Source organism: Theropithecus gelada, chromosome 13, assembly GCF_003255815.1.
Source record: "Theropithecus gelada isolate Dixy chromosome 13, Tgel_1.0, whole genome shotgun sequence".
NCBI classification, from domain to species: Eukaryota; Metazoa; Chordata; class Mammalia; order Primates; family Cercopithecidae; genus Theropithecus; species Theropithecus gelada.
Genome location: NC_037681.1, coordinates 75541950 through 75566666, shown reverse-complemented (window position 1 = coordinate 75566666; position 24717 = coordinate 75541950). Strand labels below are relative to the sequence as shown.

General features: G+C 40.6%; 1 protein-coding gene and 1 non-coding gene across 3 annotated transcripts in view; both read right to left on the bottom strand.

Moving 5' to 3' along the window:
- The window catches only part of EML6 (echinoderm microtubule associated protein like 6), a 253859-nt gene that overhangs the window by 111065 nt on the left and 118077 nt on the right, over positions 1-24717 (bottom strand). For both annotated transcript variants that reach the window (XM_025353931.1, XM_025353930.1), the window contains exons 7-11: positions 17857-18058; positions 13906-14043; positions 11712-11968; positions 7707-7919; positions 1538-1705 (exon numbers count right to left, since the gene is read on the bottom strand). In XM_025353931.1, coding sequence (XP_025209716.1) covers positions 1538-1705; positions 7707-7919; positions 11712-11968; positions 13906-14043; positions 17857-18058 — 978 coding nt within the window. The remainder of the gene's footprint in view (positions 1-1537; positions 1706-7706; positions 7920-11711; positions 11969-13905; positions 14044-17856; positions 18059-24717) is intronic.
- Positions 11580-11641, bottom strand: LOC112605455. Its single transcript, XR_003115445.1, has one exon. It is a non-coding gene; the product is annotated as a U7 small nuclear RNA (small nuclear RNA).

The following is a 24717-nucleotide window of genomic DNA, read 5'->3' as shown; positions in this document are numbered from 1 at the left end:
GTGCGGCACTTGGTGTCTGACCAAACTTTTTCCAGGAAGTACGGGTAGGCTTAGATTTATTACTGGGGTGAGCCAGAGCAAAGGCTCATGTGCTGAGCTCTGGCTGCTGGAAGGCTATTACATGCTCGCCCTGTTAGCTCCCTGATGGAAGTCATTAGATGGCAGGTCATCAGGTAGCATTGGAAGTGTGTGCTGTAAGCCCCTTCTGGACAAAAAAATGGGAGTTGCACATTCCCAACTTTTTTCTGCACTCCTCCAAGGGTATGTAGCTCCTGGAAGTGTTTGTAAACCCATTTAAGACCACATCTTTGTTCTGTGATATAGGAAGACTAGAATATTCCTAGTCCCTTCTGCTCCCAGAGCTAAGAGGTTTAGGATGGAGTCCTCTGGGAGGCAGGGGTATAAGTTGGGCGTTCAACGCATGGTATAAACCCCATCTGGGGAGAAATGAGGAGCTGCATTCTTAGAGCACCTTCTCGTCACTGCTCCTAAGGGAAGAAGCCGCTGGAAGTGCCTACAAGTCCATATAAAACTGCCACTTTTCTCTACGGTCTAGATAGACACTCATATACTTCGTCCCCTCTGCTCCCAGAAGTGGGAGGTTTAGGATGCGGTTCCTCGAGTGGAAGCTATAAAAGTTGGGGAGCTCAATGTGTGGACAAACTCCTTCTAGAGGATATTATTAGACCTGGAGTTATTGCCGGGATGAGTCATGGGAGGAGGCTCAGAGGTAACAGCCTGTTTCTTAGGCTGCCAGCTGGCCTAATGTGTGTCTCCCCCTCTAACTCCCTGTTGCATACTGGTTAGAACCCAGGCTGCCAAGTAGCCTCCAGAAATGTGTCATAAACCCCTTCTAGGTAGAAACTGGGCTGCGTTTTTTAAGCCCCTTGTCAGAACTGCTCCAGGGGACGAAGGCCCTGGAAGGTTTGAGCACTTGTGTCAAACCGAGGCTTCTTTCCCATGGTCTAGAGACTCCCAAATGTCTAAAGCTCTCCACTCCCAGACTTGGTAAATTAAGAGCCAATCCATGGGGAACCTAGAGTCAGGGCACTATGTGTGAGGTCCAAACCCTTCTCTCCACGGGAGAGGTTAGGTGGTGGGGATTCCTGTCCTGATTTCATGAAGCAGTGCTCAGCTTTTCCTACCTACCCGCTGTGGATGTTTTCTCAGTTGCCTGGCGGGTAGGAGTGTCTCAACTTGTATGACTTTCTCTCAGAGGGAACTGACCTGCAAATCAATGTGTATTTGGTGTCCATGAGTGGAGGGAGAGTCAGGAGCTTCCTATTCTGACATTGCAGATGTCACGTTGCTGACGTCCTGCTCAACTTGCATTTGGTATAGCAACATCCTTCAAAGAAAATTATCCAACTGACCCATATTAATCTTTAAAGTTTTTTCTTTTCTTAAAATTTTAAGATGACAGAAATCAATTTTCCAAAATTGCTTAAACTCCTTACCTATAGGATACATATTAGATCATTCTTTGAAATGCTTATTGAAAAATAAAATGATGTTAAGAAATTACTGCTGGGTTTACCTTGGGGTGCAGTTTCCAGCATGCCGTTGCTGACACCTTCTGGAATAAACCTCCACTGGAAAACTGAGTGATCAGCCCCTCCTGTGCTCAACACCCACTGAAAGTCATGGGACCAGCGGACGTTTGTGACATGTGCAGAATGGCCCACATACTTTCTAAATTTGGCTCCTGAAAGAATATTTTTTGAGAGGATTAGTTACGAAAAAGGAAGAGTTCATTAGTTTAAAACAACCCCCCTCCTATTCATGTTAAGGAGTAAAATCTTTAAATGTATCTGAAAATGAAGTTGTCTTACATATTGTAACAAATAAGCAAATGCTTCAAAAGGTATCTCAATTTTTCCAATATGCAGTAAGCTAAAAATAGGTCTTAAAATTTAAGCCCTGTGGCTAAAGACACATCTGAACCTGTTCCAAATAATGCCTACTGCTTCACGGATTCTGAAAATAAATGATAGAGAACGAACATCTTACACATTCTTATTTAAATACAAGATAAAACAGGCAATCCTTTGCAACAGGGAAACAAAATAATTCTATGGAAATAAAATTACTGTTTAGAGTCATGTAGATATAGAGTTTCAAGAATCATTTTTCCCTCCTTAAATTGGTTGCTTTACTCAGTGAACACTAACCCCAGGTAGTGAGTGCAATAGAAAAAGTTATTTGAAGTGATATTTGTGGTTGAACTACAGTAGTAAAGCCTTCAGCATATGCTCAGTACACAGCAGCATCAAGGCACTCGAGTAATAAGCAGGGTCCATCTTACATGGAAGCCTAGAACCCCAAAGTCCATAGGAGATTTCAGGAGGTCAAACACCCCAACTTCTCTTCAAAAACATTCTATTTCTTACAGTTTCTCAAATGAAATCCCTTTTATCAGGGTTGGGGGAGGCCATCTGTTCAACTACCACATGTTTAAATTTCAAATGTCTACTGGAGAGGCAATGATTTGTAAGAAGGTGAAAATTACTGCTACATGTCATGCTCATACATTTTTTGAGAGCATGCTCTGACCAGGTAAGCCCCATTATACTAGGGACTCTGAGAAAAATTAGGGGAATTCTGCTGCAGAAGGCAAAGGAAGCATTGGGTCTCAAAAGCAAACTTGCCTACTTGAAAGAGTTACCGAAATCAGTTTGGTAATAAAGTCAAACTGGCTCCAATTAAGGTCAGTTGGAAACGTTGGCTGATGATTGAGTAATTGGGGAGCAGGGTATACTCTTCCCATCTCTCTCTAGATCTTAACGTGTTGGCCTCTTCTTTGCTTCCTTGACCTTTATACCTTCCTCACAGATCAATTAGCCTATCTCTTTGTAGAGGTTTAAAAATATGTCCACAAATTCTCTGATGCAAAATGAACAGAATATGGCAAAAGTGAAGGTAACATCTAAGAGGAGGTTATAAAAGGTACTGCAGATTCTTCCTTGCTGTCTCTCTTGGATCTCTATATGCCATGTCATAAGCACACTAGAGCAATCTATGGAGAGGTTCACGTAGCAGGAACTGAGGACTCCTGCCAAGAGCCACATGAGTGAGCCATCTTGGAAGAAGTGAATCCTCTGGCCTTGGTCTAGCCTTCACATGACTGCAACCTCATGAAAGACCCTGAATTGGAATCACCCAGTTGTGCTTCTTGGGAATCCTTGACTCCTAGAAACCATGATATAATAAGTGTTTGTGCATTTACACTTTTAAGTTTGGAGGATAACTGGTTATGCAGCAATAGATAATTAGTATAGCCTTTGTAGTCTGGAACTAGAATCTGCAAAAGCATTAGTGTCATTAATACTTAGGCCTTATCTCTGTGATCTTTTCTTTCTGCCCTCTCTCCCCCTCACTCACTCTGCTCCGGGCACACTGGTCTCTTTGCTATTCCCCAAACATGCTAGGTATTCTCTGCTTCTAGGCCTTTGCCATTTCCTCTGTCTGAAGTGCTCTCTTCCTAGGGATCTGAACGGCTGGATCCTTCATTCTCCTTCAGGTTCTAAGTCAAATAAAACCGTAAGAGCAAGCCCCTCTTTGACCAACTTATTTAGAACACTACACTGCCCAACTCCAGCATTCTCTGCTCCCACTGTTTGCTTTCTTTTTCTTCATAGCATTTCTCACAATCAAATTATGTTTATATTTTCTTGCATATTAACTGTGGACCTTCAGTAGAACAAAAGTTCCATGAGGGCAGGGATTTGTGCTTGTTTTCCTCACTGGCCTACCTCCATCCCGTAGAACAGCATTTAACAAACACTTCTTGAATAAATGAAAAGGCTTTCCTCGGGACACTGAATGACTCCACCAGACCTCCCTCTGTCCTCTGCACCACAGGATGGCTCAGGCCTCAGCCCTCATCTCTTCTCTATCAACCTCCTTCCTTGTGGCTTTAAAGTGCTGTCAATTTGACTGCCAAGTGCTCATCTCCGGTCCTGAAGTCTCCCTGGAGCACTGACAGCTCTGTGCCATGTCCACCTGGATGCCCAATACGGACCCCTAACTTACAACAGGGAAAACAGACCGAGACGTTTCCCTTCCCCTTATGTGTACTCCCAGAGACAAACATCTTTTTTCTCATTTTCCCAGCTCTGTAAATGCTGCTACCACTCACCCCAATGCTCAAGTCTGAAACTTAGAAGTCATCCTTGATTACTTTCTTTTCCTCTATTTTCATATCCAATCCATCTGTAAGACCCTCAGCTCTGCCTTGAAACTGTTTCCTAAGCCTGACCGCCTCTCTGTATCTCTTCCTAATACCTTTGTCCAAGCCACATCATCATCATCTCCTACCTGGACTCTTGCAATAACTTCTCTACTTGAAACCTCCCTTTTCCTAACCGTTCCACAAAATATCAAAACAGTCTCAAAAACTTAGATTGGTTATATCACTCCACGTAAAACTGTCCATAGTTTTTCACTGCACTTAGAAGATGACTCTGATTTCTAGTAGTGGCCAGGGGGCCCTTTACGACACAGCCCTGTCACCCTCTCCAATGTCACAGTACGCAGTTCTTCCGCTTGTGCACTATGTTCTAGCCACACTGGCCTTCCTGTCCCTGCACTGCATCGAGCTTATCCATGACATATGGAAGGCCAGCACTGGCCCGTCCAAGATCCAAGATCCAAGATTTCCACAACTCAACTCTTAACATTCAGGACACTCATCATGGGAGGTGGCTGTGCAAGCTGTCTATAAGCCATATGTCATAAAATGTACAACACAAGTCCATTTGCTATGAGGACACGGATACTTTCATGGGTTGCTGAGGTATAATGCAAAGGAGGAATGCAACGGGTGCACCAGGTGGAACATGGAGAGCCTCTGAGTCTCCCCTTGGAGTAGGGGTGAGTACCAAGGCTATTAGGACATGGCAAATGTCATTGAGCAAGGCCTTGGATTTTACATCATTTCAGGGTCTGTGTGGTGATGGTCAAACAGGATATAGTCTAAGTGGTATCAGAGAAAGCTGTCAGTATTGATCCTAATTATTTTAAGGTGTGAAAACTGTCAAAATGAGAAAAACAAATTGGTATGGCTATGTAAACATAATACCAGTAGCAGTCATTTTCATTAACTGCAGAACACTTATATCTAATTACTGTGCAACTGAATATTAAACACACATAATTTCAAACAAGTCAAATTAAGTTGGTTGGGAATTTTAAAAAATCACAATGGAAAACAATAATGTTTGGTTATTTCCCACAACTGCTCATGGTCATCAGCACTTGCTCATATCTGGCTGTTTACAGGTTCAAAACATACGGGAAATACTTGTCGCTTGTCACCTAAAGTATAGACAGATACATCCCACCAACTGCAATTAGTCCCATCAACAATTCCCTCTCTTTTATTCACTTCCTCACCAGTTTTGGCACAAAAAGGACACAAAAGCCTGAATGTCTCAGAGGCAAATTATAAAATTTATAAGCCATGTGTCATGAAAAGTAAAACACAAGTCCATTTGCTATGACGACATGCATACGTTTGTGGGTTGCGGAGGTGAGTTTTGCTACTCTCACCCACTGTCATCTGGCTGTCCATCTCTCCTCATTCATGCAGATGCCCTCTGTGTGCCATTATACAAAGAGTTGTTTTTTATGTAATGGTGACTCATTTTGACAGCACTACTCACCCTCTCTAACATAGTTTGGATATGTGTCCTTGTTCAAACCTCATGTTGAACTGTAATCCCCAGAATGGGAGGTGGGGCCTGGTATAAGGTAACTGGATTATGGGGGTGAATTTCTCATGAATGGGTTAGTATCATTCTCTTGGTGCTGTCCTCATAACAGTGAACAAATTTTCACGGGATCTGGTTGTTTAAAAGCGTGGGGCACCCTCCTCTAGCTCCCTCTTGCTCCTGCTCTGGCCATATGATATGCCTTCTCCCCCTCACCTTCTGCTGTGATGGTAAGTTTCCTGAGGCGCCCCCAGATGCTGAGCAAATGCCAGCATCATGCTTCCTGTACAACCTACAGAACTGTGAGCCAATTAAACCTCTTTTCTTTATAAATTACCAAGTCTCAGGTACTTTTTTACAGCAATGTAAGAATACAATGTAAGAATAGACTAACGCAACACACCCTTTCTGTTCTAATAATAGATCCACATTTCCATTGCTATTTTCCAGACCCAAGCACACCTTACAAGACTTGGGATATATAGGATATCAATTCTCATTGAGTTATGTTTATTCTCAAGTTCTGACACTGGAGACCAGTAGTGTTGCCACTGACCCCAATGTTGTTTCCTCTCAATTCTGAATTCCCAGGCAATTTCTTAGAGGCCTAACTTACCCCTTGCAAGTATACGACTCAATCTAACAAGCTATGCCCTGTTACTCAAAGGGCTCTTGTGGGGAAAAAGAAGAATATGAATTGCGCATGTTGAGGTAATTCTGTGCCTTGCGCATTTTAAACGGATGGTCATTTTGTGATGTTTCAGCGATGGTGTCTTGCTATGCATTTTATGTTCCATTTGTACCATAATTGTCACTGCTTCAAAGCTGCCAGTTAGCTGAAAATGACTTTGATTGCATTTTTCAATCCCTTTCCGTGCTTAATCTAAAAATTGTTCAAGTGAAAGAGTTTTCAGGCAGTAGCATGTCCCTGTTGATTACTTTTCTAAGATCAGATTTTCAGGCACAGTTGAGGAGTCTCAGAAGAGTCTGAATATGGCTTTGCCTAAACTTGCAAAGGAAGAAGAGGTCATTACACGGTTAATTCATCACCTTCTACAAAGCTTGAGCGTGCCACATAATGGAAGTCAAACAATTTTAACAAAACAAAACAACAACAAAACACGAGGGCAAAAGAGGGTTGTTTTGAATCAAACTTCTCTCAAAAATTTCACCAGTTATGTAAACCTATTTTGCAAAATTACTGCTATGACGAGAGGTTCATAAACTATTATCACCACAACAACCGTGGTCAGATTTTAATTATGTCTGAAAGGATTTCCTTTGCTTTTCCATGTATAAGCACAATAGCTCTGAATCATAAAAGAATTTTAGTTACAACATTTTAATGGACTATATATAAACTATGAATATTTACATAAATATAACTTGTTTGAAACGTGAAACAAGGCTTACAAATCGCAGTATGGTAAGAACTCTATTAGCAAATTCTGACTTAAATTTGCAAAACTGCATATCTTAGGATGTCAAAAGTAGAAGACATCAACAACACAATCTATTTAAAATTATTTAACAGTAAATATGGGCCAGGCGTGGTGGCTCATGCCTGTAATCCCAGCACTTCGGGAGGCCGAGACAGGCGGATCACCAGGTCAGGAGATCGAGACCATCCTGGCTAACACAGTGAAACCCCATCTCTCCTAAAGAATACAAAAAATTAGCTGGGTGTAGTGGCGAGCGCCTACAGTCCCAGCTACTCGGGAAGCTGAGCCAGGAGAATGGCGTGAACCCAGGAGGCGGAGGTTGCAGTGAGCCAAGATCGTGCCACTGCACTCCAGCCTGGGTGCACTCCAGCCTGGGCGACACAGCAAGACTCCATCTCAAAAATAAAAAAAAAACAAAAAAAGAGAGTAAATATGAATATACAAGATAAAATAAACAGTGTACTGGAATAGACACCAGGAAGATCAGCCTTAATTGTACTATATTCAATTTAGAGTAAATCTTTATGAAATGAAACATCTCTTTTGGCCTTACCTCTCTTGAGACAAGGAAATCTAAACAATTTAACAAGTCCAAAATCATCTCCAGACACCAACACTGAGCTGTTGTAATTCGCATCCACTGAGTTGATGTCAGTAACCTCAGTGTATTTGGGCCAAATTCCACTCACTTCAGGGCCTTTCACACATGTCCAGGAAGCCCAAGGAATTCCTTTAATTTCTTCTTTACTTGTTAAAGACTTCCCCGCTGAAAATGATCAATATTAACATTACATTTAAATAAAAAGCTTATTCTAATTTATTCATTTTTTATAAAGATCTGAAACTTTAAAAAAAAGTTTGTAGACAAAGAAACTACATATTCTAATCTCTTTATCCCATTTGTGATTTTTTTCTTTTTTGCATGGTTTAAAGAAAGCCCATACTCAAAACTCAGACATAAAAAGAAAATGATGAAACATTCAGGTGATGCATCCCTAAATATCCTGACCTGATCGCTACACATTCTATGCATGTCACAATATTTCACATGTACCCATAATATACGAATGTATGAAAAAATTTAAAAAGAAAGTGATTATCATACTAAATGTAATGTCTCAAGCTACTAACAATTACTTAATTACCTAGATACAGATGGTATTATGCTTTGTATTATTAATGAAAAGACTTTTATCATGTATGATCATGTTTAGTCACCAATGCTTTGCCAGGTTTTAAAAACTTAGCCAAAGTTCATCCTGAGCTTCTATTTTTCATAATTTAAGGATGCTCAGAAGTGATGTTTTAAAAATTCAGGCTCAGTAGATTAATGAAAAAAATTAGTGATTATTTAAATTTATAAGTACTAGACACTGAAAATCTACAAGATTATGATGAAATAAAATGTAATTCACTGGGGAAAATAATCCCAACCATTGTGCTGGGTATATTCCCAAATGTGGACGGCCCAGTACCCAGTTCTCACCATAGCAAGTCAGGGATGTTCCCCAGAGAGCACGCAAAGGAGGAAACAAACATACATTTGGGAAAGTGTCTAGCCACACACAATTTAAAAACTCAAAATCAAAACAATTAAGCTCTCAAAATTTCTCTCTCAAAATAAATATTTTCAAAATAAAGAATCAGTGAGAATAAATGCCCTTATATAACACTGGTGTATTATCAAACTGGCACCTTAAAATTCTGGACTGTAACACAGCATTACATAAAACTTCATTAGAGAGACAACAAAATAAAAATGTTTGTAGTTGGAACACAGTCTTTGACCTAGTGTTCTTGCCTTGGAGAATACAGTCCTAGGAAGTAACTCAGGAGAGGAAATTCCCCCAGTACAAAAGCATTTGGAATTCCAACAACTGGACCAACAAAGAAACTAGAAATAAGCTTAAATACCCAATAATAGGAGAGTGATGAAGTAAATTATGATACCACCCCTGAACAGGATGGTATTTTGTTACTGCAAATGATAAACACGTGTTTAATATTTTTTCACATACAAAAAATATATAAAAAAGTAATATCAAGCAAAGAAAAACAAAGAAATACATACCTCAGCAACGGTGCCCTGAAGAATTTGATAAGGTAGAGTCTTATTTATGACATTTATTTTGGTATTATACAAACTAAATGTTAAAAAATGAATATTATGTAAGTCAGATGAATCTCTTATAAAAGTTATGGTGGGGCCACAAAAATAGCATTTAAAAAATCCCAGTGGGCACATTTCACCAAATAACCACTAAGAGATTCCAATTATGAAGAACACAGATCTGGACTAAAACAATCAAAGTAAATAAGGACTATGATCCTCAAATCTTTGAAGACTTAAATCTTGAAATGTTGTGTTGGAGTTCTAAGCTGATCTCAGAGTTTCTAATTCTCCCAGGGCCATTCCTTGTAAAGTTTCAATAGACTGTTCTTTTCTGTTCTGGCAGAAACCAGTTTTCCTAATGATAATGTAGCAGACTATCCCTGGGTATCTGTGTTACGATGGGAGTATTATTGCCTGACAAGCTGAAACCCATGGATGATACCTCCAGTTCATTTTCATTCATTTCCAACCCTGCTGCAGAACTGTGCGTTCAAGGCACTGACAGAAGCATTATGATTATTTTGCATTATCACCATTTATTCAACTTTTTAGGTACATATTAATGAACAATGAAATGGGCAAAGAACAGGAAGAAAGAAGAAATAATAGATAAAGCAAAAGACTTGGTTAATGAACTAAACAGGTCGCGAACATCCAAATACTTGAAAGTTGGTTCTACAGTTGTTTCAGATTTTCTCTATTTTAAAAATTTATGAAATACTTAAAGCATACAGAAAATTATACAGACTACTATAGTGTACAAGTGTTGTACCACACAGCTTCAAAACATCTTAACATTACGTCTTTATCACAGTAGAATTTTAAAGAAAATGTTTCTGTAATCCCAGCACTTTGGGAGGCCGAGACGGGTGGATCACAATGTCAGGAGATTGAGACCATCCTGGCTAACATGATGAAACCCCGTCTCTACTAAAAAATACAAAAAATTAGCCGGGCATGGTGGCGGGTGCCTGTAGTCCCAGCTACTCGGGAGGCTGAGGCAGGAGAATGGTGTGAACCCAAGAGGCGGAGCTTGCAGTGAGCTGAGATCCGGCCACTGCGCTCCAGCCTGGGTGACAGAGTGAGACTCCGTCTCAAAAAAAAAAAAAAGAAAGAAAGAAAGAAAGAAAATGTTTCAGAGTTAAAATTCATTGGGCTGTTTTTCTAAATTTATTTATTTATTTTTATTTATTATTTAATTAATTAATTTATTTATTTAGAGATGGAGTCTCGCTCCGTTGCCCAGGCTGGAGTGCAGTGGTGCGATCTCAGCTCGCTGCAACCTCTGCTTCCCAGATTCAAGCAATTCTGCTGACTTAGCCTCCCAAGTAGCTGGAATTACAGGTGCTCGCCATCATGCCTGGCTAATTTTCTTATATTTTTAGCAGAGATGGGGCTTCACCATGTTGGCCAGGTTAGTTTCGAACTCCTGACCTCAAGTGATTCACCCACCACAGCCTCCAAAAGTGCTAGGATTACAGGCATGAGCCACCATGCCTGGCCCCACTGGGTTATTCTTTCCAAGATCATCTCTGCTTCTCAGGGTAACCAACACCCTGAATGAGGTGTCTGTCATTCCCACGCATTGTTAAAACATTTACTACGTATGTCTATGGTCATTAACAACACAGAATTTTTTCATGTGCTAAAAGTTTATATAAATGACCATACATTCTATATATCATTCTACAACTTTCTTTTGTCTGCTCAGCATATTTTTGAGATATATCCATACTGATTCAAGTAGTGCTAGTTTAATTTTTTCAAGTTCTTTGAAGTATTCCATTATGTGACTACACCACATTTAACTTAACTCTCCTCATGCTGATCAACATTTAGGCATTGTGTCTCATTTTTGGCTATTACAAACACTGCTAGAACAAACATCCTTGTGCACATGCCTTGGTGCATGCTCTCACCAGCAGTATACGTGGTTTCATTTCCCCTCTTCTTGCCATCAGACTTTTGCCAATCTAAATAGTGTAAAATGGTACTTTACTGTTGTTTTAATTATCATTTCCCTGATTCCTAGTTGTTTATTGGTTATTTGAGATTTGCCTATTTTTCTAGTTTTTTTTTTCCCCTTGCCCTTATCCTTAGGCATTCTTTGTATATTCTAGATATATATCTTTTGTCCATTATAATAATGGCAAGAATTTATGCCTAGTCTATGCCTTGTCTTTAAATTTCATTCATGGTCTCCCTTATTGTGCACTAATTTTTAGTTTAACATGTTCTAACTCATCAACCTTTCCTTTGAGTGTTTGTGATTTGTGATCTTGTGACAGAAAACATTCCTTGCCCTGAGGTGGGGGGGACTTTCCAGCAAAAACCAGAAAATCTGCTTTACAAATTCGAAAACAGCCATGACACTTGTCCTGTATTTCCTTCACCTGGTTCAAAATTTTGTTTTTCAGAAACATCCAAGGCCCCTACATGACTTACATGGCATTTTGTAGAACAATCGTTCTCCTGCACCATCATTAGTTTGTAAGTATTTACTATCCAAGGACCAGTCAATGTGCGTGATGAAACTAAGGGACTTGCTGCATTCTCCAATTTTCTTATACCTCTGGGCAACAGCATAGACATCTACTGGGCCATCATTGGATCCCACTGCAAGGTAAGAACCATCTGGAGAAAATTTCATTTCATGAATGACTTCTTTTCGATCTTTGATGTGAACTACTTCTGTCATATCTCTGTAAGAATAAAAAGCAAAATGATAAGCAGCAAATCCACAAGCAGAAAATCCAAGTTTTAAAATATATGTGTCAGAAAAAGAAGTGTGTTGAAAGAGAACCAAATCTGCAGGAATTAAAGGATTAACTTTTGAGGAAATGTATAAAATGGTATTAAGATTTATGGCATTTTAGGAAATAGGAAAATAACAAACGGTTTAAATGATATTTTGGGCTTCCAAAGTAAAAACAAAAAATTTAATAAAGTGCATATTTGTGATGAAGAGAGGTTGATTAATGGGTACAAACCACAGTCTGACAGAAGAAGTAAGATCTAGCATTTGATAGATCAGTGGAGTAATTATAGGTTATAAATAATCTACCATATATTTCCAAATTGGAGAAAATAATTCAAATGTCTCTAGCATAAAAAAAAAATATTTAAGGGGATGGATAGCCCAATTACATTGATCTGATCTTCACAAACTATATGAATGTATGCAATTACATGTACCCTGAAAATATGTGTATTATGTATCAATTTTTAAAGTTTATAAAAGAAATGCATATTTGCTTTCATGTTTAACTACGTATTATTTTTTCCCTAAAATTTTTGTTTCAAAAGTTGGGGTTTGTCAAATTGTTTTAAAAATACGCCATGGAGAAAGGTAGAATATATCAAGGTTAACATAAACAAATCATCTTTTTTATACTTTAAGAAACTAGTGACTGTTAAGCTTGATACTTGTCACAAAAAGAGCAAGTCAAAAAAGCAGCTGAAGAAAATTACCTTTTTAAATGTTAAATCGTGATGTAATCATTTAAAACATTTCAGTCATGAATACAGTGAGTCAATGGAATATTTTGTTTTGTTTCTGACCAGATTCTTTTAAGAATTTCTGCTCACATTTGAAAGCTCACTGGGGTTGTTTTTTTCCTACAACTGTGAGACAGGATTATGATGACTAGCAGGTCCCCTGAGCCAGTAAAGATGGCTTCATCAACTCCAAAAAAACTGAATGCATAAAGAATTCCAAATAACCGTTCTACATAACAGTCCCTCATACCTGCTATCATTTATTAATAGCATTATAGTGTACTATAATGTCATAAAATAAGTGCTGGAAATATGTGTGTGTTTGCGTTAGGAGGCTTGAGAAGTCCATCAAAAAAGAAATCTGGTAGTGAGAATGTAGTATAATAAACTGTGCTAAGACCATTCTCCAATCAAAGCTATGGAGAATTCTCTGTGCAAAGTGGGCAATATTTAATTTACAGCTGTATTTCTTTTCTGTAATTACAAAGCATGCGAGTCCAGAGAACAACAAATGCATTCAGAGGAATTACAAGGGTGGGTCATAATTTTCTCCAGTAAAAATTATATAGGATGTTAGTAAATAGGAAATACTCCATTTTAATATCAATTATGGGTAGAAGAAATCTTTTACTAAAGCTCACCTCTAAACATCTGGTGCTGCTGGATGCTGCTTTACTCTTTCTTCCTCTTTTCTTGGCTTACTACAAAGCCCACAGTCTTTTATCTGAAACCCTTGGAATTAGATGTGCTTGGGAATTCATTATTCATTAGATTTTAGAAAGATTCATATACAATATATCATGTAACATCCCCACTGGGGGCTGGGGCAGCAATCTGTATTAAACACAGTAATTTTGCAGCAAGTCACATGATGCATGATTATTCCTACTAAGAGAGTACTAGATTATAAGCAACCTCACATCAGTTTGCTGGGTTAGACTATGCTGCCAAATTATCAAATAATTTTGTATTTTCAGAGTGTTAGGACTTTGGAATTACAGACAGGGAATCATAGATCTACAGTATTCCTACTTGAATGGGTAAATGGATTTTTCCTAAGGTCCTGGCATGTATTAACCAGGAAAATTGTAACATTTAACACAAGAGCATTTCTAAATACCATTTCAACATCAGTACGTGCCTGACTCGGAGAACAATGAAAGAGCCGTCCTTCATGCCCAGGGCCAGCTGAGATCCGTCGGGGCTGAAAGCTACACTGCGAACCGCCTCCTCCATGTTACAGCGGGCGATCAAGGCATGATCGGCCAGGCTCCACAGCCTAGGCACAAGAACGAAGTCAAAACAAAACAAAACCAACTTCCCATGGTCATCGGCCAGCCCAAGGCAAGAAGGCTTGCTCACCACACCAACAGAAACAAGAAAAGACAAGAACTTCACACCACAGCCCTTCATCATGGCCTGTCAGAGAGTCTGGAAAGGTGTTTTAGTGCATCTTTGGGTCATTTTCATTATTTGAAGGAAACCAACACAAATTATAAAATGAGATAACATTTCCAAAGATTTTGAGATTCACAGAACAACAACAACAAAAAAATTAAAGCTGGGCATGATGGCTCATGCCTGTAATCCCAGCACTTTGAGAGGCCATGGCAGGAGGATCACTTGAGCCCAGGAGTTCAAGACTAGTCTGGGCAATATAATGAGACACAGACTCTACAAAAAATGCAAAAATTAACTGAATGTGGTGGTGCATGCCTGCAGTCCCAGGTACTTGGGGGGCACAAGCAGGAGGATCACTTGAGTCCAAAAGTTCAAGGCTGATCCTGCCACTGCACTCCAGCATGGGTGACGTACAAGGCCCTGTCTCCCCCCACCAAAAAAAAATTAAATATTACTTCATACAAAGTATTACTTTCACTTCAGAAATTAAAAGTTGTCCTTTATGTATACCAAGGGTTGTTCATCACACACACATGTTAAAAAGTACTTATAGGATAAGATGCCATTATTATTAGCTTTTTAAAAAGTACGCGCCAAACACAGTGGTTCATGCCTATAATCCCAGGACTTTGGGAGGCCATGGCAGGAAAGATCACTTGAGCTCAGGAGTTCGAGACCAGCCTGAGCAATGTGGTGAGACTCCAGCTCTACAAAAAATTTAAAAAATAGCTGGGTGTAGTGAGGCATGCCTGTAATCCCAGCAACTTGGGAGGCTGAGGTGGGAAAATAGCTTGAGCCTAGGAGTTCAAGGTTGCAGTAAGCTATGATGACACTACTACACTCCAGCCTGGGAAATAAAAGCAAGGCCCTGCCTAAAAAAAAAAATCATATATCAATATATATCTCTCTCAATATAAATATATATCAACATAAATATATATCTCTCAATATAAATATATATCTACACATCAGTATACATAATCAATGTAACTATACATGTATATAAATATATAGAAGTGCTTTCCGGTAACAGTTATTTCAGCACACACAGATTGAAATATATGTTGCATTTGTTGGCCTTCCTAGGAAGAAAATGTGTCCGAGATGAAGAAAAGCGAATGATATCCCCGCTGTTGCTCCTCACAAGCTCCCTAGGCACCCAAGTGAATGGGTCCACTTTTATGGGGGTGGACACTTCACAGGACTCCTGGCCAGTGAGCACAGTCACTGCTGGAGAAGTGGCAAACAAGGGGCAAGTGCAGCTCAAACACAGCTTTCAGCATGCGTTCCCATCTCCACAACACCTAAATCCAGGCACCCCAAAGTGAGTGAACCCGAATGAAACATCTGAAGATACAAATAAGGCTTTACATGTTGGTTGCAATTGTGGTATCTGACTTCCATCAATTAGTGCTTTTCTAAGGATAGTCTTCTCTTAACACAAACTAGTGTCTGGCTGACTGAGCTCTGCAACAGATAGACAAGAATAAGTCACACGCAGCACGGTTTCTCTCAAAGCATTCCGCCATCAGAAGGGATGGGGCACATCCCTTATGATGCTGAGCTGCACAGTAAATAGCTTACTAGTCCTTAGGCAGCCTGTACTGTGCAGCCTTGAGCTGAGTACTTTTTTGTTTTTTCTTCTTTTTTTTTTTTTTGAGACGAAGTCTCGGTCTGTCGCCCAGGCTGGAGTGCAGTGGCGCGATCTCGGCTCACTGCAAGCTCCGCTTCCCAGGTTCACGCCATTCTCCCGCCTCAGCCTCCTGAGTAGCTGGGACTACAGGCGCCCACCACCACGCCCAGCAAATTTTTCTGTATTTTTAGTAGAGATGGGGTTTCACCGTGTTAGCGAGGATGGTCTTGATCTCCTGACTTCGTGATCCGCCCGCCTCGGCCTTCCAAAGTGCTGGGATTACAGGCGTGAGCCACTGCACCCAGCCACGTTCTTTTGTTTCTTTTTTTGAGACATAGTCTCGCTCTGTCGTCCAGACTGGAGTGCAGTGGCTCGATCTCGGCTCACCACAAGCTCCGCCTCCCGGGTTCATGCCGTTCTCCTGCCTCAGCCTCCCAAGTAGCTGGGACTACAGGCGCTCACCACCACGCCCGGCTAATTTTTTTTTTTGAGTATTTTTAGTAGAGACGGCGTTTCACCTCGTGATCCGCCCGCCTTGGCTTCCCAAAGTGCTGGGATTACAGGCGTGAGCTACCCTGACCTGCCCAAGCTGAGTAGGTTCTCAATACCTCATCCATTATGCATGATCTCATGCTGTTTCAACCTTGTACTATTTTAAGCAATGTAACCCTTGCTTTACTAGTAAAGAAACCATCACTCCTCAGTAAATGGTACTATCCTTCTAAAGTCACTATGCTCATCTTTCTCCAGAAATTATGACTTTCAGCCTTCCTAAATTTTAATACTTTGTATAAAAATGCATTACACATTCTAGTCAAATTAATGGCTAAAGAGAATAAGATTCTGGCAGTCAGGGCTCCTCAGGGATATTTGCAATTCTGAGACTCAACAATTGCTAAAATATAAAAGTGAAGGACTTCCTTGAAATCACTTCTTTCTGGATGGGTATGAATGAGTTTCACAGGTGTCTGAATAAGTGGGAAAACTCAAGACTAAGAGAAAGAGAAAAACAGAAAAGGAGGAAGTGAGTAAAGTGAAGTATAAACCAAATAACCGTTTATGCCACACAAGGAGACAACAATAGTTGTTTTAGCTGTTCTCACTGATTTTTAGATCAATGAGGTTTTCATGCTTGGTAGAGATGGAAAAAATAGAATGAATGACTACACTAACTATTTTAATTAGACTCATAAACATACAAAATAAGGGAGGTGGGAAGTAGTGAGCTTTAGTCCAGTTTACATTGTTCTATTTGAGCCATTAAAACCCAGAGGCAGTAGCCATTCAATCGATTGATCAGTCTGTTCCTCTCACACTCTCCCTCTTTCTGGCCTGTTTGTCGTTGAGCATATCTAAAGCTCAGCATTAAGTAATAAAATACTGAAATTGGGGTAATATTCTACATCTCAAACCTTTAAGTTGTATGTTCATTCCTTTAATAGGTACAAAAATACTGGAATCGTAAGTCATTGTGCTCATTTTAGCCAGTGCGCTCTCAAAAGAATAAAATGATCCACAGCAAGAAAGCTGGAGGCTCTGAGTAAACTATTTTCTGAGGCCCCATGATTCTTTGACGTGATGATGTGGTTCAAAATTTCATCTGAGACTTTAAAAAAAAATAATAGTTTACTCATGCGCTAAAGACAATTTTGAGAATCAGAATTTAAGTTCTAATGATGATGAATGAGAGAGTCTCTAACCAAATAGTAAAATCTCCATGCAGTCCCTGCAGAAGACCAAAGGCACGAGGGGACAATATGGTTTCATCACAGATGAGTGTGCTTAGCTCGTAAATCTTCAAATAGAAAGAACTGGAAGCCAGCCTCACCAGTATTCAAGTATTTTTCACTTCTAAAAATCATTTCCATGGTTTAAGATGCAGCCAAGAAAGACAACAGCAGCAGCAAAATGCCAAAAACCCACTTGTTGGGCTAAAGGTCTTAACGTTTCATTTGGAAACTGTGTGGTTCTATTCTGCACTTTATCCTTCTATTAATAAGCAAATTTGGGAAAATAAATCCGTCTCAAGTCAGAGAGGTGACAGCAGTGGGGCCTCACCTGACAGAGCGGTCATCGCTGCCTGTCACAGCCAGAGGTTTCTTGGGGTGCAGGGCCAGAGCCCAGAGCTCACCCTCGCAGTGGCCCTGCAGGATCAACATCGGCTTGTCTCGCTCTCGCACAATCACTTCAAATATCTCACTGTCCTGGGTCCCTGCTAGAAGGCGGTCTGCTTTCCAGCACACGCTCCGGATAGAGAGGCCTGACAAAAATAAGTAAAACAGAAGCAAATCTTCACGCTATTCATACACACACAAAACCTAAAGTAAATGCCCTTTAACCAAGATAGCATCAAATGTGACACATCTTAAGGACTCCTGGAGGCAGAGAATCAACGCTGCCACCATTCTGTGTTATTTTATTATTATTTTTGAGATGGAGTCTTGCTGTCACCCAGACTGTAGTGCAGTGGCGTGATCTCCACTCACCACAGCCTCCGCCTCCCGGGTTCATGCCATTCTCCTACCTCAGCCTCCCGAGTAGCGGGGACTACAGGTGCTCACCACCACGCCCAGCTAATTTTTGTATTTTTAGTGGAGATGGGGTTTCACCGTGTTAGCCAGGATGGTCTCGATCTCCTGACCTCATGATCTACCTGCCTCAGCCTCCCAAAGTGCTGGGATTACAGGCATTAGCCATCACGTCTGGCCCATTCTGTGTTATTTTCTTACAAGTATTGGATGTTTCCTCCACCCCTTGTGATCTAGTCTGTGAAAGAGCGGCTGCTTTTCCTAGACTTAGGATACCTATGTGTTTCTACAGCAGGATTGTTTTTATTTTTTAGAGACAGGGTCTCACTCTGTTGCCCAGGCTGGAGTATGGTAGCACAATAGCTCACTGAAGCCTCAACTTCCTAGGCTTAAAGTGATCCTCCTGCCTCACCCTCCCAAGTAGCTGGGACTACAGCTGTGCAACACCATGCCTAGGCTAATTTTCTTCTTTTTTGTAGAGATGAGGTCTTGCTATGTGTTGCCCAGGCTGGTCTTCAACAGTAGAATATATTTTAAATACTATATCTTAAAGTAAGTATAAGATGATAAATTGGTCTTTATGAAAACCTAACCTTCAGAATAATGTCCTTCTGATTTGCTATGAAAGATGAATCAGTTCAACCTTTAGGAATAACACTGTGTTAAAATTATATGTAGGTGATACTACAGAACAGATGATTATCATATTAAACAAGTTTAATACATATTTGATAAGAATCTAGATATATCCTACGGAATAAACAGATGCATCGTGTCTCAGAAATATGCAAATGAAACTCCAATTTCAGTCTCAAAATACCATCAAACATTTATCAATGAAAATACTATTCTTCACCGACTTAATTTATGGAATCTTCTCCAAAAGCCTCTTCTCCAAAAGCATAGTACTCCTTTAAAGTCCACACTTCCATCTCAGTAGTACTATTTCATCCTCCCTAGGCAGGTCCTCACTTGCCTGGTCTCAATCTCTTGGATTTTTTTGCAATCTGTTCCGTTCCTTACCGGGTTTGTTGTTTGTTTAGGCAGCGAATTTTCTAATCCGAATTAGAAATACCGAAGCAGTACCACTTTCCTAACTACTTTAAAACAAGGCCAGGATGTGATGGGCTCCATGCTGCCTCCCCAGCAGGCACTGTGTCTCTGGGATAGAAAGTACCAGAAGCTCGAGGACCCAGGCTCTACTCCTGCTCTAGGCCCAGCTGGCTAGACACAGGAATGTTCCCTCCTTGCTGGGGACCAGTTTTTCTCCCCTTAAGATGTAGACTATAATTATGGTGACTATGTAAACTGTCATTCCAATTAGAATGCCTTTAAGAGACTCTAAAACTAAATTTACACAATATTTTAAAGTATTTGACTAAGGAATAGCTTTCCTATGTTGAAAGACCTACTAAATAGTTCTATCAAAATATTTTCAATTATAAAAGTCTAAAAACTGTTTACTGCAAAATTAAAAATCTGGGGCAGAGAGATGAATAGGCAGAGTGATGAACAGGCAGAGTATGAAGGATTTTTAGGGCAGGGAAACTATCCTGTGGGATACTATAATGGTAGAGACATGTCATTACACATTTGTCAAAACCCACAGAACGTACACCACCAAGAGCGAACTCTAACGTGAACTACAGCCTCTGGGTGATAATGACATGTCAAGGTAGATTCACCCCCTGGAACAAATATACCACTCTGGTGGGGGACACTGATACTGAGGGAAGCTATGTATGTGTGTTGTGGGTAGGAAGGGGTATATGGTAAGTCTCTATACATTCTCAATTTTGTTCTGAACCTAAACTGCCCTAAAAAACAAAGTCTATTGAAAAAAAAATGGCCAGGCATGGTGGTTCATGCCTGTAATCCCAACACTTTGGGAGGCTGAGGCAGGCAGATCGCTTGAGGCCAGAAGCTTGAGACCAGCCTGGCCAACATGGTGAAACCTCGTCTCTACTAAAAATAGAAAAATTAGTTGGACATGGTGGCATGCACCTGTATTCCCAGCTACCCAGGTGGCTGAGGCACGAGAATGGCATGAGTCTGGGAGGCGGAGGTTGCAGTGACCTAAGATTGCGCCATTGTACTCCAGCCTGGGCAGCAGAGCAAGATTGTCTTTAAAAAAAAAAAACAAACAAAACACCCAAGACAAATACTAAGCCAGTTGGGATGCTGGGACAACAGAAGGGGTAATTTGGGGTATATGGACACCCTAACTATAATCTTCATCTTAATCACCTCACTGTGGTCTTGAGAGGATCCAATGAGATAATGTATTTATTAAGAGAAAGTAGTTTTTCAAGGCATAAGGCTTTCAACAAATACATGAGATAACTGTCCTTACTCCTTGCTCTGAATTCACTGCTACAGGTCTTGAAATGGCGGGAGAAAGCACACAGGCAGATGCATTATTCCCGCCGGGAGGAGTACAGACACCTTGGCAACACTAGTTCAGGATCAATTACTTGAAATCCTCCACTGCAAACATCAGGATGGGCTTTCAAGGATGGGAAGGGCAGATGTATGGTAAAAGCAGTCAGGATGTCATTGCAAGCTGACAGGGCATGCAGCTCAGCTGCAGAGAACCACACGGCCTTGCTCCCACAATCCTGTTGCCACTGGCTCCCCTCTTTGTCCTGATCTCTTTCCTACCCTTTTTGGGGTTTCATTACCACTCATGAGTCAACATATTCCCGTTTCCTCCCTGGTGTTTTTCTCAGTTCCTGCAGGGGATTGGCAGGAGGGGCTGAATTAGTTGTCTCCCCAGCAGGCTTTGCATCATCTAGTTTTATTACACAAAGGGTTTAATGCTTTGCTCTTCGCCATCATCAGGAAAGGAGAGTCGGTGGTATTTCAACATTAGCAAAAAACAATCTACTTTTACTGTATTTATTGTCTGCTTCCTCTCAGTAGAATAGAAAGGTCTGTGAAGAGAGTTTTATCAGTTTTATTTACTGCTATATCCTCAGTATCTGGGCACAGTGACTGTCACGTTGTAGACACTCAATAAAGAATTACTGAGCAAATGAAATAAAACATCAGAATCAAACATTTGAGTCCTTGGAGATGCCAAGAAATAAAAGATACTACCCCTGTTACTCAGTAAGAACATTCAAAGAAGGGATATATTCATTCTTTTATTCCAGAAATTTTCATTCAGCACTACTCTGTGCCTGACACTGGAGCTTAACAGTGAACAAGACAGGCTCCTGCCCTAATGAAGATTACATTTTAAAAAGGGCCAGACATATGTAAGCAGATATCCATGCATCAAAAACCAACTAAAGTGATGCAAATGTATATGTGTACCTATATACACATACACTGTATACACACATAGACATATACATTACATCTAAGTGATATGTTATATATTTTAACTGTCATTAAATATTCAGATCATAGCTCTTTTATAATGCCATTGATTGTTTTAAAGACAATGGCCCTTTTCCAGGCAGGCCTGGAATCCATGGATTCACTGTAAGCATGAACACACCCATTCTCCCACGGTCTCCAACAGCATGTCTGGTCTCTCAAGGCCAAATGACTTGAATTCCTCCCTAGGACCCAGAGCTATATTTGGTCAAGCATACATTTATGCTTTATTACAGAAAGGGTTTAATGCTGTACTCTTCAGCATTATCAGGAAGGAAAGAGTTAATGATATTCCAACATGAGCAAAAACTAAATAAAGTACTTTTTTACTGTATTTATTGTCCTGCTATTTTTTAACCTTATTTGGGGGAACAAATTCATCAAGGAAAAAAGATTATTATACCCACCCATGACCTGGAATTAAATATTGACATTCAGTATATATCTATATATCCTTTCTTTAAAACAAGTTTAAGAGGCTCAGAAACAAAGACGAACCTTCCAACTCAGTCCAGACTAATGAAACAGTCAAGTCACACGGCACTCAGTGTTTTTCAGACCACATCCAGGGAGCTCTTGCATTCCTCAGAGGAGTGCCAGGGTCCTGGCAAGGAGAGAGCCAGGAAATGGGACAGCAAGAGGCGGGAGTCTGAGGATCCCACTGCTGTATTTCCCTCGGCACCTCACCATCTCCGATTTCATTTGAAAAAGGGTTCATTTGAAAAAGGGTTCCACTGAACTAACCAACGTAAGGGCGAAGCTTAGCAAGGATTATTTCTGGCTACATATGGGTGGAAGGGAAGAGAACCAGAGAAGGAGTTGCTACATTTTCATTGCTTGCAATATCAACTTTATGAGCTGTGAACATTTTCTCTCAGAAAGCAACTGGGTCTCTCCATAAGTACTCAGTTCTTTAAACACATCAATTGTCTTTTGTCACATCAGACAAGTCAACCTCACGGGATATGTCCACCAGGCGATAGGTACAATACCAGGTCACTCTCATTCCTAAGATAACCATTTTAAAAAGGAAGACATCGGTGGGTCAAAAGCCATATTCATGTTTCCTAATAACATCCCATTTCCATCCTTTTTAAACCTAATTGTTCTTCCACATGCAAGAGTGGTAAAGAGAACCACACAGTCTCTTCTGGGAACCTTCTGGTGAGACCTTGGTGAATGGCACAAAGTTCTGGCATTAATTCAATTCTCCTGTCTATCCAGGCTTAGTTTTTTACTTCTGACACAAACCCAGAGAACAGAAAGGTAATCATGATGTCCCAGTTGGGCTGGCCAAGGCAACGAAGCTGTCTTATACTCCTTTACATTCTGCTCTGGGAGTCAGAGAAACATAAGCTAGTATTTGGAATATGGTTACAAACCCAACAGTAGTTAAGAGAAACAGGAGAAACCATCCTAATCATTTAAAACCACAGAAGTTCTCTTTTCTGGAGAAATATACATCATTGTTACTTTTGACGGTATGAACTGAAGGCGTTTTACCACACAGATGAGGTGTCCACATTTGGACACCATGCCCTGTGCCACTTGTGATGAGAAACGTGGAACTTGGGCCTGTGCTTGGTACAGAGAGCCAGCAGATGGCAGTAGAGAGCAAACCACCCATCTAAACCAAAAAATCCTTTAATGCCAAGACCAAATTCTTACCAGTCGGTGGCCCTGATTTTATATTCAGACCAGAGAATACAGACAGCATCCTTTCAAACCCCTCTGCTGTAGTCCTGAAGCTTGGCCATGGGGAGCTCTAGTCTGTATCAAATCAGACCTCATTACTAAGGGACATTGCTTATTTTCTACCACGAGTTTATTTTCAACAGTTAAAGATATGAACTGGATTTATATACCAGCCCTTCCCAGCTGTGTGACATGGTAAGATATTTAGTCATTCATATTGTTAGTTCCTCCATCTGTAAAGTGGAGATATTAGCACTCACACTTCATAGCATTGTTAGAACTCAATGCAACAACACTTGAGCCAGTGTCTGGCACTGAGGAATGAATCAATATGTTATGCTATTATTTTAACCCACAGGGTTTTGTGCCAGGATCTTTTTATTAAGTTTACATCTCAGCACAGAACAACTTGCTGTACACGTGCAGTCGGTCACATCCGAGCCCTGTAAGGTGGCAGTGCCAGGAACTATGAAGTGCCCCATGGACCTTTCCTAGAGTCTAACTCTGCCTTATGTTACAACTTAGTTTTTGTCATTTGCTATTATAATTTTGATCTGCTGCCACTGCAGACTCGCAGAGGAAAAGGCTATGTTCCAGTACACAAAGAGAACAAATCATTTGGGGAAGAAAATGGCCTTTTCTCCCAATTATTTGGTCCAAAAGGGGAAAACTGAAAGCAGGGAGAGACTAGTACTTAATAGTGTTCTTAAAACCCGTGTTCCAAGGCCTGATATGGTAAAGGGCCAGGCACAGTTGTTCCCAACCCTCGGTGTACACCAGAATCCACAGAGAGAGCATTTAAAAGATACAGATGCTTGCGCCCCTCCCAGATATTCCTCCCAGTTGGTCTGGAGCAGACCAAGACTTCATTACTTTTAATTCCCCAGGGCTGAGAACCACCGCCTGCTCAAGCCGTTCTCCAGCTAGTATGTTCTCGCATGTCAGACTGTTGAAAATTCAGAGTGCCCCGCAGGTCCCCAGCTGATTCTAATGCAGTGGTTCTTCAGTCACATGCTGACAAACTCTACCCCACTGGATGGGAAAGCCCAAGGACGATGAGCAAATGATGACGAAGACAGTGTCATCTCCAAGAAGTTGACTTTAACAAGCAAGCCCTGCAGGTGGGCAGTAAGGATCCTCACCAACATAACCGAGCCCTGTGCCCGTGAATGCTCGTGCATGCTTAGAAGGTGGTGTTATCATTAACCCCATGGACATCGCCGGGCCCTCGATGGGGCTAGTAAATACATGCTGAACTGATGAGGAAATGACAGTATAGAAAGTTTGTGTTACTTGCCTCAAGTCACAGAGC